The following is a 14,000-nucleotide window of genomic DNA, read 5'->3' as shown; positions in this document are numbered from 1 at the left end:
GTAACCAGATGATTTGTTAGATGATTGACGTTACCCTTATCAACTAGTGTGTTAACCGAGATCTACCTGGATGATTGGCTAGACGACTTCTCAAATGATTTATCGAACGATCGGTATGTACAAATTTAAATAATTCGAATGAGACGAAATTCGTTAAATGCAACATTACTATAAACAAAGTCCTCGTTTGACATAAGTTAAAATGAGGTTGGGAGCTAAAATAGTCACAAAAAAATAAATAAGTTAAAAAGTCAACAAAACGAAATGCTATTTTTAAATTATAATCATTTTATTTTTTATCTTGCAAAAATAAAAAAATTCAAACAATTCAATTCAAATGAAACTTTTTAACCTGAGATTCAAAGAGTCAAAAAATTAAAATACTAACCCATATCCAAAGGAAACCAAAATCAAACTCGGATTTCTCAACACATGAAAAAAAAAAAACCAAACCCGATAACCCGCTCCACCCAAGAAGTGAAACCAGGATCAACTTCCCCAAGCCCTAATTCCCCCACAAAACCCACGTATATATATCTTCCCCCCTTCACTCTAACTAGTTCTAGGGTTTCCTCTCATTCATTCTCTCCTTCAGCCTCTCCCTCCCAAAAAACACTAGACGCAGAGAAACAGATTCACACACAAAAATGGCAGAAACCCTAGTTCTGAGAGGAACAATGAAAGCCCACACAGACTGGGTGACCGCAATCGCAACCCCAATCGACAACTCCGACATGATCGTCACATCCTCTCGCGACAAATCCCTCATAGTCTGGCACCTCACCAAGGAAGACAGAGTCTACGGCCTCCCTCGCCGCCGCCTCACCGGTCACTCTCACTTCGTGGAAGACGTCGTCCTCTCTTCCGACGGCCAGTTCGCTCTCTCTGGCAGCTGGGACTCCGAGCTCCGCCTCTGGGACCTCTCCACCGGCATCACTGCTCGCCGCTTCGTCGGCCACTCCAAAGATGTCCTCTCCGTCGCTTTCTCCTTCGATAATCGCCAAATCGTCTCTGCTTCCCGAGACCGCTCGATCAAGCTGTGGAACACTTTGGGTGAGTGTAAGTACACGATTCAGGATGGTGATGCTCATTCCGATTGGGTCAGTTGTGTTCGATTTAGCCCTAATAATCTTCAGCCTACGATTGTGTCTTCGTCTTGGGATCGGACTGTGAAGATTTGGAATTTGACCAATTGTAAGATTAGGGCTTCGCTTGCTGGGCATTCTGGGTATGTGAATACGGTGGCCGTGTCGCCCGATGGGTCGCTGTGTGCGAGTGGTGGGAAAGATGGGGTTATTTTGTTGTGGGATTTGGCTGAGGGAAAGAAGCTTTACTCGCTCGATTCGGGTTCGATTATTAATGCTCTGTGCTTTAGCCCTAATAGGTACTGGCTCTGTGCTGCTACTGAGGCGAGCATTAAGATTTGGGATTTGGAGAGCAAGACCATTGTTGTGGATCTCAAGGTTGATGCCAAGCAGGAGGCTGAAATGAACGAAGGCGGCGCTGCCGTGTCGTCTGGTGTTAAAAACAAGGTTTAGTATCGTTAATTTAGTATATATGGATTTTGGGTTTTTATTGCTTTTGTGTTTCTTGATATTTCTTGCCATTTAAATGTTTTTTTGATGTGTTTGTGTCCTAGAGAGTTGATGAATACATATAGGGCCTGTTTGATTAAGAGGATTAATAGTAAGTGGATTAACAATTCATGCGATTACTCAGTTATACAGTTGGATTAGTGAGATACATAATTTTCTCTTGTTCATGTTTGTTTTGCAATAGATATGAAAATGTATAATCCCAATTATGTGTGTTTTGCGTGACTAGTTGTAGGATTAAAAAATCTGTCTTTGTTTGATAGGTCATTGGAATCTAATCTGAATAATAACATTTGCAACCTTACAATGGAATGTGAATCCCATGGATTAATAATTAGTCTTATGTTATGATCCACCCAGTCAAACAAGCCCATAGGTGAATATGATCTGACAATAATGATATTGGTTCTGAATCTTGTGATATGTGATTGTTGTGAAAATCTGGTTCGTGTTTTGGTAATTTTTTTAAAACGTTTGTTGCTAAATCTTTTTAGAATGTTGGGCATTTATACTTCTTCTTCTTCTTCAAAAAAAAAAAAAAAAAAAAGAAGGATGCCTGGCTTTTATCTTTTTTTTACTTTGGGATGTGTCAAATGTAAGTTCAAGTTCAGAATAATTTGTGAATATTGGTTTCATCTTCAGTCTTTTTTCTTGTATAATTGAAAAATCAGTATTTCAGATATTAATTTATACTTTGATATCTGTGTGTTCTGATTTTAGTATTTAGAAATCGTTTGAAACTAATTTGATCGGCAAATTTTGATTCTGTTGTGTACCTTCAGTTGTGGGCTTATCTCTGTTTTCATGGTGAATTTATAGGTTCAGCTCTTGTTTTTTTATTTGCTACTAGTGATTTGCTTGTCAGATCAACAATTGTCAATAAAGGTTTCAAAGCGATTTACTTGGATTTTTTGAGTTCTCTATTTGTTAATGTACTTCATGCATGCTATTGATAGAGATTATACTGCCAATTAGTGTTCCATCTTCTTGGTGAGCTGTACACTTCTTAGTGTAATTTACTGATATTATGGGTTGAATGTTGGGAATACATCTATCAATTATCTCATTTAAATGTTTTGTATCATATTGTGAGGAATAGATAGCCCCGATGCTTGTCAATAATTGCATTTTATTTCTAAATGCCTGCCTGGGCGTTCAAATATAAGTTCCATTTTAACATTTTGATGGTCTCAACTGCACCACTTGGCATTTTTATTTTTTTTATTTTTAAATGTATGCCCACTTTCATATTGTACTTGTAGGGTAAAGTACAGCGATCTATTTTAATGTTCATGAAAAATACAACGAAACCTACAAAGCTTGACGTGATTACCTTTAATTTATGTTCTTATAAAACTTTGCTTACCATAATTCATACTGTTTGTAATGTAAATGTAAAAGATTGTTGCCATTTGTTTTATGCTGAAATCAATATTTTATCTTTATATATGCATGTGTATACACTATTTGCATTAGTTATACTTGTTTTACCCTTGCTAAAAAAGTGGTTAGTGTAATTATGACAAATTTGTGAGTTACTGTTTGTTTTTCTATTTTTTTTTTTTTTTTTTGTGTACTTCAAAAAAGGTGATGTAATTTATCTTATATTTTAATCATAGGTATTATCGGCTGCATATATTCTACTAACTGTTCCCTGAATTTGTTCTGGTTATTGTTTGCTGGCTTTGCTTGGGCAAGTATACCTTGCAATACAATTTCTCTCTTGTAGCTTTATCCTTGCTGTATGTGATTCTATCTTTCTTGTAGTATTTTCTCTTCAGTTAATGGATGATTGCTGCTAGAAAATTATATCTTCTTATTTTCTCTGCTTTTGTTTTGTTTGTATGTGCACATGTTTCTTCTACCACTCTTTTGCAATGGTACATTCTGCTGTTTCTGCAACATAAACCACTTAATTTTTTGATCTTCATTTCTTGATTGTCGGCAATGACAATTGAGGAAATAACACGAAGTGGTGCTTGTTTTGCATATTTTACTGAAAAGCCTTGACATTGTATGTGCAGGTGATATATTGCACAAGCCTGAGTTGGAGTGCTGATGGAAGCACATTATTCAGTGGATATACAGATGGCATTGTCAGAGTTTGGGGAATTGGTCGTTAGAATCTGTATTTTGGTCCACGAATTACAGAGTGTAGTACTTCCTCATAGTCTGAGTTAAATTTTTGGGAATGATATTTGGAATCTCTATCTCGGATGGCTTTGAGGCCTCTGCTATTTTGGTTTTTGGATATTTTATGAGTTGTTATATTTGCTTTTGACTATAAATCTAGTTATGCTTGTGTATTTTTTTTTAACCTGGTCAATTTGATAACTTAGTTATAATTCTTATTTCTATTAATGATTGATTTCTTTGCATTTAGAAGTAGTGCAATAAATTCGGCCAACCAGGAATTTTTTTAGTTTTTTGATGAAAGTAACGAAAGGAAGAAAGTTTTTTAATTAAACATTAGTCTGTTTTTACTTTTATTATTTAAAGCTTATTTGAAGACTTTAATTTTTATTTTTAATCCTTGACAGTTTTTCAAAATAAATATGATGTTTGCGGACTTTTATCTCACTATTGGTTCAATACTACTGTCTCTTAAGACAGGACCCTAGTCTTTCTCTTCATTCAACTCAATCACTCAATTGGCCTTGTTCTTCTCTATGAGCTTTTCTCTACTCAACTGTCATCCTCCATCTCTTACTCACAGCACCATCGCCACCACTACCCTCACCTTCCTCACGGAACTCTCTACAACTAGCCACTTTCTTTTCCTTCACTTCCACCATTGCCTTGCCTCTTCTCTCCCTCGCAACACTTGCCACCACTGCCCGTACCTACCATTCCCCTTATGGCACAATAATCTTTTTCTTTTCCTTCCTTCCAATTTTCCTTCATTTTCTTCCATTCCTACTACCCTCCTCATTTTTTCCCCTCACGGCAGCAGCACCACCACCTCTGTTAACCCTTTTCCTCTTTTCTACCATGCCACAGTACCATAAAGATGAGGCACCATTCATCTTTACCCTATCATGTCATACACACCATCCACCCCCCGATACTCACCATTACCAACACCCACAACCAATCCCAATCATTGTCATCAAGAAATCAAGGCCAAAAAGGGGGAAAAAAAGGTTTGTAAAAATAATAAGCCATGGTCGATTAGAAGCCGTGGGTTCAACCGAAAAATGGATTCAAGTCGAAGAAATCAATTTACAAGAGTCTCGATTAAAAGCCATGGTCACACACCTTACCCATCTCTTTCCCTTTGCTTCATTTTCCTACTACATCATATAGGGGTTCATGATTGTAGTTTGTGAAAGCGTGCAATGGGACATCTAGTTGCAATGGAGGACCGGCTGTGATGACATGTGATCGATGACGACTTGTGACAAAGGACTAGCAACAATGACAATGATGTAGGATGAATGCATCAACGACAATATTTGAGAGGCTTTGTATGTACCTCTGCTGAGAGGAGAATTTGGTAGGGTTTGATTTATGTATACAAGGCTAAAACGACACACATTGTGATATAGAAGGGCTGTTAATGCAAGAGGAATAGCTAGTTTCAATAACTTTATTGAGAGAGCTTGATGTCATTATATTAAAATTCTGAAGTTTTAATGAGGTCACTTAATTTACCTTTATTTTTATTATTTTTATTTGACTTGGTTTGATATATATATTTTTTATATTTGTAATTAGCATACAAAATGGTTAAGAATTGATATACCTAATCAAAATCTATTACATGTGAAATACAAATAAAAATAAGGACAAAAAATGAAAAATCAAGTGCACACACCGAATTTACACGGTTCACTCAAAAATTAGGTCTACGTTATTGTCATGGTTTCACAATAATTTAAAAATTAAAAGATACAAAGATATATAAATATTATGTAACTTGAATTTGAGTTTATCCGCCGTAGACAAGTGTTGCACTAGTCGTCGGAGTGATCGTTCGAACAGTTGACCGACATGCATAAATCCAGACGATTTAAACAAACTCAAATTTGAAGGCCTTGTTTGGTTTGTGTTTCTCAAAAAATTTTGAAAAAAATTCTCTACAAATAAGTTTTCAAAAATAATCAAATCAAACAAATTTTTCTAAATTTTTTTTCCAAAACTTGTTTGGTTTACAAATTTTCTAAACAAATCTCTCTCTCATACACATCAAATCAATCACTTTTTCCAAAACTCTCTCTCAAAATAATTTTTCAAAACATCTTTTAAAAAAAAATCAAATCAAACAAATTTTCGTACTTTTTATCTCAAAACATGCTTCTCAAATACAAACCAAACAAGGCCTTAATATTTTTGTACATAAAAAACCCCCACAAAAGAGCAAATCCCAAACAAACAGAGCCTTAGATTTGTCCAACAGTGAGGCAAGTTCCCTCGAGTTCGAAGTGGCTAAAGAAACAGAGCCTTAAGATTTAGTCACGATCTCGCACGGGGTTAACCCTTTGTTCCAGCGAAAGAGAGTGCGCGTTCGCTTGATTCAGAGAGAGAGAGAGAGAGAGAGGATAATCCGGCCACTGTTGAGGCCGGTGGGAAGCAAACGGAGCTGTAGACGCCGGAATACAGGGAGAGATTGAATGTGGTTGGTTTACTCTTTATTTATTTATTTATTTCGGATTGAAGTTATAATGATCTGTATATTTGTGTTTTGTGTATATCTTTTGTTGTTGGTATTTGGGAATTTAGAGCTCAAATTGGGTATTCCGAGGACTAACACTGATTGTCCTCAATTGCTTTCTTTTTTTTTTTTTTTTTTTTTTTTCTTTTTTTTTTTTTTTAATATGATTTGGGATTTCTTTAGAGTACTCATTTTTATGACTAAATTTGTTTTATCTTCATCTGGGTACTGTGTAATTATAAGCAATAGTTTAACCCTCTTTTTCTTTTTGTTGATTAATTTTGTTTTGTTTTGTTTTTTGTTTTTGTTTTTGTTTTTGTTTTTGTTTTTGTTTTTGTTTTTCTCATCGATTTGATGTAATAGGGAGATTTGGAAAAGGCATAAAAAGAAGGTTTATTTTACAATTGGAGTTTTAGGAAGTGGGTATCTTCTATACAAGCTTTATGATGCTCACAAACGCAGGCTCTCTGACCTGGAGAGAGAACTTGCCCAAGAGAGGGAAAATGATGAACTCATTAAAGCCCAGTTAAGAACAAAAGTCATGCTCTCTTGTTTTATTTTATTGGGTATTGCTGTGAATTCTGTCTTTAAGTGGAAATGTATTCATTTTCTGATTTTTGTGGTTTTCCATTGATATTGATAGAATGCAAGCGCATTTTGGGAACATTCAAAGAATAGCAGATACGGCAACATTGCCTCATTCGATGCTCTATTTGAGTAGTCGGGTGGCAGAAGAGCTAGACCTTCTGCACTTGACAGAGCAGCTAATTAGAGGGAAGGGTCAATCCAACTCTCTGTCGTCTTCTGAGAAACTTGAGCTATGGGAGAAACTCAAAATTTTAAGTATGAATTGTTAATGTGATGCTTTCTTTAAATCTTAGAACTGTTAAGTTACTAGAATTGAGCTTACCTTGTGCTGACCTTTTGTTTTATTGGTTTGTGCAGGTTTCACAAGAATGGTGTTGTCCCTTTGGGCAATGACAATGCTTAGCTTATATATTAGAGTTCAAGTCAACATATTGGGCAGACATTTATATATTGACACAGCACGTGATCTTGGAAGTTCTCATCTGCTTGTAAGATCCTACTCTTTTTCTCCTGTTTATTACTGAGAAAACAAACATGTACAACCCAAATTTTCTCATTTATACTTTTGTTGCTATATTAATCTTTCTCTAGTATTCCATATTTCTAAGAGATGCCTTATTAGGGTAAGTTTGAACCACTGATTAATAAGCCTTTCCCTTCTATAGTTTACATATGAAAGTAGTCCTTTAACGGCCAGTTGTTCTTTAAATTACATTCCACTTGTTCTACGTTGTACGGAGATGAATACATTCAATATTTATGTGGTCAAAGATCAACATTATCCTAAACTACAATGGAGAAGTTTAACTAATTTAGAAAAGCAAAGAATGCAGAGCTTTCGGGGATTTCCTGCACCTGTTTATTAGCTATTCTAAGGAGGCAGAGACTTAAATTCAGTTTCAAAATTATAGTCTGTTGATTGGGTACGTGTCTGTTGAATAGAGCAGCATTTTTGAGGTGTTGCCTTAGAATTCGGATGTTATGTTCTTCAGAATTCCATCTTTTATCAGTCCTTTTGCTTCCAAGTTACATGCTTGTTTATGTGCTGTATTGTGTTTGGTTTTGCTTGTACCCTTGGTTTTGTTTTATTAGTGTACCAAACAGGAGTAAGCAATATTTTGTTTGCTTTTGATTCTCTAACATGACACTCTTTAAAAAATTAATTGGTTGGGGTAGAGAGCTTAAAAGCTCAAGGAAAAGCTGTTTTGCCTTCACTTTGCTTGTAAACTTTGTAGTCCTATCCAATAGTTTACTATAACACATATTGCTATGGTATTCTGTTTTGTTTTTTTTTTTTTTTGGAAATATTTCTAAGAGATGACTTATCAATGCTCCTGGTGTTATTTACTTGTAAAAATTAGTTAAGATTGATGAAACTTGTTCTTGGAAGCCTTGGATGATATTAGATAAAACAGAAAACAATAATGTAATAGCATAATTTTATGTTCCTACAATTCTCCCATCTCATCTTTTTAACATTCTTCTGTTGGCCCTGATTGTTTGTAGCTTATCTGAATTCATTCCTTTTTTATTATTGTTTTTACAGGATGAGGCTGATCTAATTGACAGAAATGACCAGCAGCAGTTTCTGGCAAGCGCTGATTTTCTTTCAAATTACGGCATGCCCACTTTGATTTCTAATATGCAGGCAGCAGCATCTGAAGTCCTCAAGGGGTAAGACTTGTAAAATATGGCAAGTGTTCATAAATCATAGTTTATGTTACATCAAAGGATATATCTTATAGATATTTTAAAAATTATTGTCAAGTCGCCAATTGTCCCAAAAGTTTAAGTTGATTGGAAATAGGCCCAATAATGTAAATCAAGCTAACATTCCCCCACACATGCAATCCTGTCTCGCGCGTGGAGAGATAAACAGACCGAGAAACAAGGTGCACAAAGACAGACAAAACAGAGTGCACAATGACAGAGATAATAAGGACAACTAGACTTGAACCAAGATTTCCCTGAATTAGAGCTCTGATATAATGTTAAGTCATCAATTGTCCCAAAAGTTTATGCTACTAGGAAATGAGCCCAACAATGTATATCAAGCTAACAATTATAATTTTTTTTAAGACTTGAGAAACAGATACGACCTAAATGAATGCTGATAAGGATGGAGATGGAGTCAATCAGGTAGTGTAGGGGTGAGATGACAAGCCCGTAGAGACTTGGGTCTGTTGGGAATAACCCCCAGAGATGTTTGTTTATATTATATATTTAAATTGCATGGCATTATCTGAAACAACTATCTCAAGTCTATCAAAATATTCATGAACTTTTCATTTGCAGAAAGCAGTTGAAGGATTTGTTCAACACCACTGTACTTCATGAAACGACTGTGCAGATATTGGACATGTTCATGAGCATGGGAAGCCCTCATCACTGGGTGGAATATTTAATGCCGGAGGATCCTAATTTCTACAAACTTGTTGCATTCTCCAACAGTGACAGCACAGATCCTTCTGATAGTACCAAATTTGATCGACTCATGGTGGAGACACGTGCAGTATTATCCAGGTACAATCATTTTCTTTCCATCATTTGCAGTTTTGTTTAGGTACTATTATTTACTTTCTGTTCCAACAGTTGAGAAATATTAGTTTTAGCTAAATGGGTGGTCATTATTTGAGACGGCAGTGCTGCCAATACAACCAATAACAATTAGCAAATCGATTCTTGGTTTGGCATGGATTGATTAGCTAATTGATCCCATTAATAGGGTTCGTACTCAATTATTGATATGGCATGAACTGCAGAGGAAACAGGTGCAGAAGATAACCCATTTTTATTATTAAAATATTTTAGGGTAGATGTATTCTCTCAAATCCAATGGTCCAAAATGAGGTGCATACATACATCCTCTAACGGGTGTGTATGAACTCTTAGACAGAAAATTTGGGGATACTTCCAATCCTAAACATCAGATGACCAATCCTAGTTTGTATCTTCTTTCTATTGATCTTTTAGCCCTTTTTTCTGGTTTATATTTTTGCAGTGCTGAGTTTGGGAATATGGTTGACGTGTCACTAAATACAGCTGTGGATGCGCTAATGGAAGATATTAAGGCTCATCTGGGAGAAGGCAATTCATTACCAGGGATCCCGATGGCCAAACTTTTGCCTCGGCTTGCACAGATTAGTCCTCTACTGCTTGAAGAACCAAGCAAGAACAGGTTTATTCAGATTATCCAAACAATACCTGAAGTTGAACTATTTTTCACTCTTCTTTATTCAAAAATGCTGACCCCATAGACTGGCAAGTAAGATTGTAATTTCTTGAACATTTGAAGCTTCGATGGAGGCATCGATGTAAAAGGTTTGTTAGGGGTTAGGTTGGTTTCTCAAAGTTTCAACAATTTAGCATAATAAAAAAGAAGGATGATGGCCAATGAAATTGTAATTTGTTCACTTTTTGATACTATCTATTGAATGTACAACCATTTAATACATTGTTAACGGCTCGTGCCTTTACCATTAACCAAAGCCTTACTTTATTGTATCTTTAGGCTGTGTTTGGTTTATGAATTTGGGAAAAGATTTGAAAAGGAAAATGAAGAAAATGTGTGAAATGTAATTTTATTTCATTCATATTTGACATTTTTTTTTTCTTTTCTCTTTTCAAATCTCTATCCAAATTCATAAATCAAACGGAGCGTTAATGATGCGTGTATATGTGGTGATTGCGCTTTGATGGATTTTGAAACTGAAATTACTTGCTTCCCTCTTCTTTCATTGTGTTCTTCCTGCACTCTTTTAGTGGAAGTTGGAAATTTGCTCTGTAACCTGAGCTAAAGAGGTGATTATTCACCTTCAGATGGTTGTGAGAGGGAAAGGAGGCATGTTCAACTTGCAATAGCATGTTTAGTTTCACTTGGTGCTTTGGTGTGGTGTGTGAAGACTACTATTTTGAAGATAAAAAAAAGAAAAAGAAATAGTTGGGTCGCTGTTTGTGGAAAGAGAAAGGGATAGTAGTTTGTAGAAGAAAATTAGACATTAAAAAATATATATAAAAAATTAAGAACAGTATAGGTTTATCATTAAAAGAGTCAAAAGTTGTAATTTAGTCCAAGATTTGTGATTATTGTGCATATTTTAAACCATAAGAAATTTATGTAATTTTACATTAAACTATGCGAGATAAAAAGTCTCTTTTATAATGTGGAAAATTTGAGCTCAACAAATTAAGTTAAGGAAAATGCATTTTACCCCCGGCTGGGGGTGACACCCAGTGAGGTGTCAACTGGGGGTTGGTCTGAAAAAAACAATTTTTTTTTTTTTTTGATTTTCGACCAGTGGAGGCGCGCCACGTCACTGGGGGCGCGACCCCCACTGGGTGTATGAAGCAGTGTTGTTAAGTTAATGTTGTAGAAAAGTCAATATGGATTTGATCATTTTCAAATCTAGTACACTGCACTGGCTTATTTATTTATTTATTTTTAATTTTTTTTAGAGGAATTGAGAATGGATATTGCCTATATGCATTGGATCTCTATTGCTGATCATATATTTGAGAACAAAATTCAATTCAATCCACTGGAATTCCTTAGTGCTACATTTCGATGCCATGATCAGCAATTCAAATTTCAATTGATAACTTTTATGAAACTTCTCCTCTACTCCTCCTCCTCCTCCTCCTCCTTCTTTTTTTTCTCTCTCTCTCTCTCTCTCTCTCTCTCTCTCACTTATTTATTTATTTATTTTTATGTCAATAAAGAGCTGTCAATCTCAATAGTTTAGTTGACATTTTCAATTTGTTTTGGCACAATATTGGGAGTCAATTAATTTGAAAAAAAAAAACTACCTGCTTGTTTTCATTTTTTAAAAAATACTTTTCAGAAAATTTTACTTTTTTATTTTCTGTATTTTTTTATTTTTATTGAATTTTTTTAATATTTTAAACAATTTTTTTACTTTTTAGACACACCTAACATAAATATACCTAAAAAGTAAGAAAATGTAAAAAAAATCTTTTTAAAATTCATTAAATACCAAAAATATAAAAAAATACAATAATTCAGTACATTTTTTATATTTTTATGTATTTATTAATTTTTTAAAATATTTTTTCACAATTTTTTTTTACTTTTTAGATACATCTAAATAAGGTGCATTTAAAAAAGTAAAAAAAAATGTTTAAAATTTTAAAAATATTCACTAAAAACAAAAAAATACGAAAATAAAAAAAACTCAATTTTTAAAAAATTTAATTCAGAAAACTCAAACCAAACACACTGAGCCTCAATTTGGGAAGTGGGTTGACTTTTTGGCTATTTTAGCCTGGGCTTAAAAAGCCTAGTTTGGGAAGGGCTTTTTGACTTTTTGACTTTTTTGACTTTTTTTGTGAGAGAGGAGGTAATGATTATGGGTTAGATTTGATGTTTTATTTTTTGTAACTAAAATAACTTATTTTATTTTTTATGACTATTTTAACCCCTAACCCACCAAAACCAACTTCCCAAACTATGCCTGAATAGATTTTATAATCAAGTCAAAATTATAACAAAATAACATAAACACAATCAAAATGATTAAAAGACTTACACATCAATACAGGCGCTTTTAAAAAAAGAATATCTTAATATAATATACTATCTTAATATAATATACCATAGGCACCATTTGAGAAGTGATTTTGTAGATTTTTTTGATTATTTTAGTCACAAAAGATAAAATAGACTATTTTAGCTACAGCAAACAAAATATCACATCCAACCCATAATTATTCACTACAACAAATTTGAGATTTAAAGACGAAACAAATTTATCCCAAAATGTATATATTTCGTCACCCAAACTAACTTACGACGAACATTTTTCGTCACCCGTTTTGTCGCTAAAGGGTCGTCGCTAAAGGGTCTTAGAGACAAAAAAAAAAAATCGTCATTGAAAATGATAAATTTATGACGAATTTTTTTGTCTCCAATACACTTTGTTAGGACACATACTTGTAAGTAATTAGCGACAAAATATTTTGTCATTAAAGGAGAAATTAGAGACAAAAGTATTTTGTCATAAATATAAGAAATAGAGACGAAATAATTTTGTCACGTTTAACATAAATAAAGACGAAAATTTTTTGTCAAAGAAGCTACCAATAGAGACAAAAACAAATTCATCATTAAAAATGATAAATTTGTGACGAATTTTTTTGTCTCCAATACACTCTGTTGGGAACATACTTGTAAGTAATTAGCGACAAAATATTTTGTCATAAAGGAAGAAATTAGAGACAAAAGTATTTTGTCATAAATATAAGAAATAGAGACGAAATAATTTTGTCACGTTTAATATAAACGAAGACAAAAAAAATTTGTCAAAGAAGCTACCAATAGAGACAAAAACAAATTCATCATTAAAAATGATAAATTTGTGACGATTTTTTTTGTCTCCAATACACTCTGTTAGGAACATACTTGGAAGTAATTAGCGACAAAATATTTTGTCATTAAAGGAGAAATTAGAGACAAAAGTATTTTGTCATAAATATAAGAAATGGTGACAAAATAATTTTGTCACGTTTAATATAAACGAAGACGAAAATTTTTGTCAAAGAAGCTACCAATAGAGACAAAAACAAATTCATCATTAAAAATAATGAAATAATGTCAAAAAAAATTCGTCACACATTGAGGGTAATAGTGACAAAATGTGACAATATTTTTTGTCATGACAAATTCATTTAGCGACGAAATAAAGAATTCATGACAAAATTAATCATCCACCTAAGCTAAATAAGAGACAAAAAAAGCCTTCTTTAGAGATGAAAAATTTTGTCAATAATTCCATAATATTTTTTTCCACATTATATACCTATTTTATCAAAATCTAAATTTTAATTCAACAAATATGACCTTATTCATGTTGAAACCTGTTGAATATAACAATTCCATCACAACTTAACCTAACTTGTTATCAACACATTTACGAATTAACAAAATGAAGATATCCATTCATCATTACAAATAATTTCATCCTAATATAATAAAATAGTGAAATATCCAAAAAATATCCAAAAGTTATAACTTGATCAATTCCACCAAAAATCCAACAATAACTAGTCCATCAAGTCTAACCATTCACAAGACAGATAAGCAACATAGAAAATATAGGTAAGGGATAGAACATCAACTTCGACATCTATATTTTCAACCATTGTCT

General features: G+C 33.7%; 2 protein-coding genes across 4 annotated transcripts; both read left to right on the top strand.

The window, feature by feature from the left end:
• Positions 1-466: 466 nt before the first annotated feature.
• LOC114275672 (small ribosomal subunit protein RACK1) lies at positions 467-3,940 on the top strand. Its single transcript, XM_028217670.2, has 2 exons — positions 467-1,532; positions 3,620-3,940. Exons 1-2 carry the CDS (start codon positions 648-650, stop codon positions 3,716-3,718), a joined length of 984 nt encoding a protein of 327 aa, XP_028073471.1. The 5' UTR covers positions 467-647; the 3' UTR covers positions 3,719-3,940.
• Positions 3,941-5,236: 1,296 nt separating this feature from the next.
• LOC114275674 (peroxisome biogenesis protein 3-2-like) lies at positions 5,237-10,320 on the top strand. Of its 3 annotated transcripts, XM_082907764.1 has the most exons (8): positions 6,036-6,054; positions 6,107-6,213; positions 6,613-6,774; positions 6,893-7,092; positions 7,195-7,325; positions 8,384-8,511; positions 9,133-9,360; positions 9,839-10,320. In XM_082907764.1, the coding sequence occupies exons 2-8, from the start codon at positions 6,209-6,211 to the stop codon at positions 10,092-10,094; spliced, it is 1,110 nt and encodes a 369-aa protein (XP_082763890.1). In that variant the 5' UTR covers positions 6,036-6,054; positions 6,107-6,208; the 3' UTR covers positions 10,095-10,320. The 3 variants fall into 3 exon arrangements, with proteins under 3 accessions (XP_082763889.1, XP_082763891.1, XP_082763890.1); XM_082907763.1 differs by having other exon boundaries at positions 5,237-6,213; XM_082907765.1 differs by lacking the exon at positions 6,613-6,774 and having other exon boundaries at positions 5,957-6,213.
• Positions 10,321-14,000: the final 3,680 nt, after the last annotated feature.

Source organism: Camellia sinensis, chromosome 15 (assembly GCF_055761805.1).
Source record: "Camellia sinensis isolate YWXY chromosome 15, ASM5576180v1, whole genome shotgun sequence".
Lineage (NCBI taxonomy): Eukaryota > Viridiplantae > Streptophyta > Magnoliopsida > Ericales > Theaceae > Camellia > Camellia sinensis.
Note: the sequence above shows the minus strand (reverse complement) of the source record. Positions and strands in the feature narration are given on the sequence as shown.

Bases quoted from the DNA above. Each gene is read 5' to 3' on its own strand.
- LOC114275672 (XM_028217670.2), top strand. From the start codon at position 648: ATGGCAGAAACCCTAGTTCTGAGAGGAACAATGAAAGCCCACACAGAC. The intron at 1,533-3,619 runs GTTTAGTATCGT...TTGTATGTGCAG, and splicing joins CGTCTGGTGTTAAAAACAAG to GTGATATATTGCACAAGCCT.
- LOC114275674 (XM_082907763.1), top strand. The intron at 7,326-8,383 runs GTAAGATCCTAC...TTGTTTTTACAG, and splicing joins TTGGAAGTTCTCATCTGCTT to GATGAGGCTGATCTAATTGA. The intron at 8,512-9,132 runs GTAAGACTTGTA...TTTCATTTGCAG, and splicing joins GCATCTGAAGTCCTCAAGGG to AAAGCAGTTGAAGGATTTGT.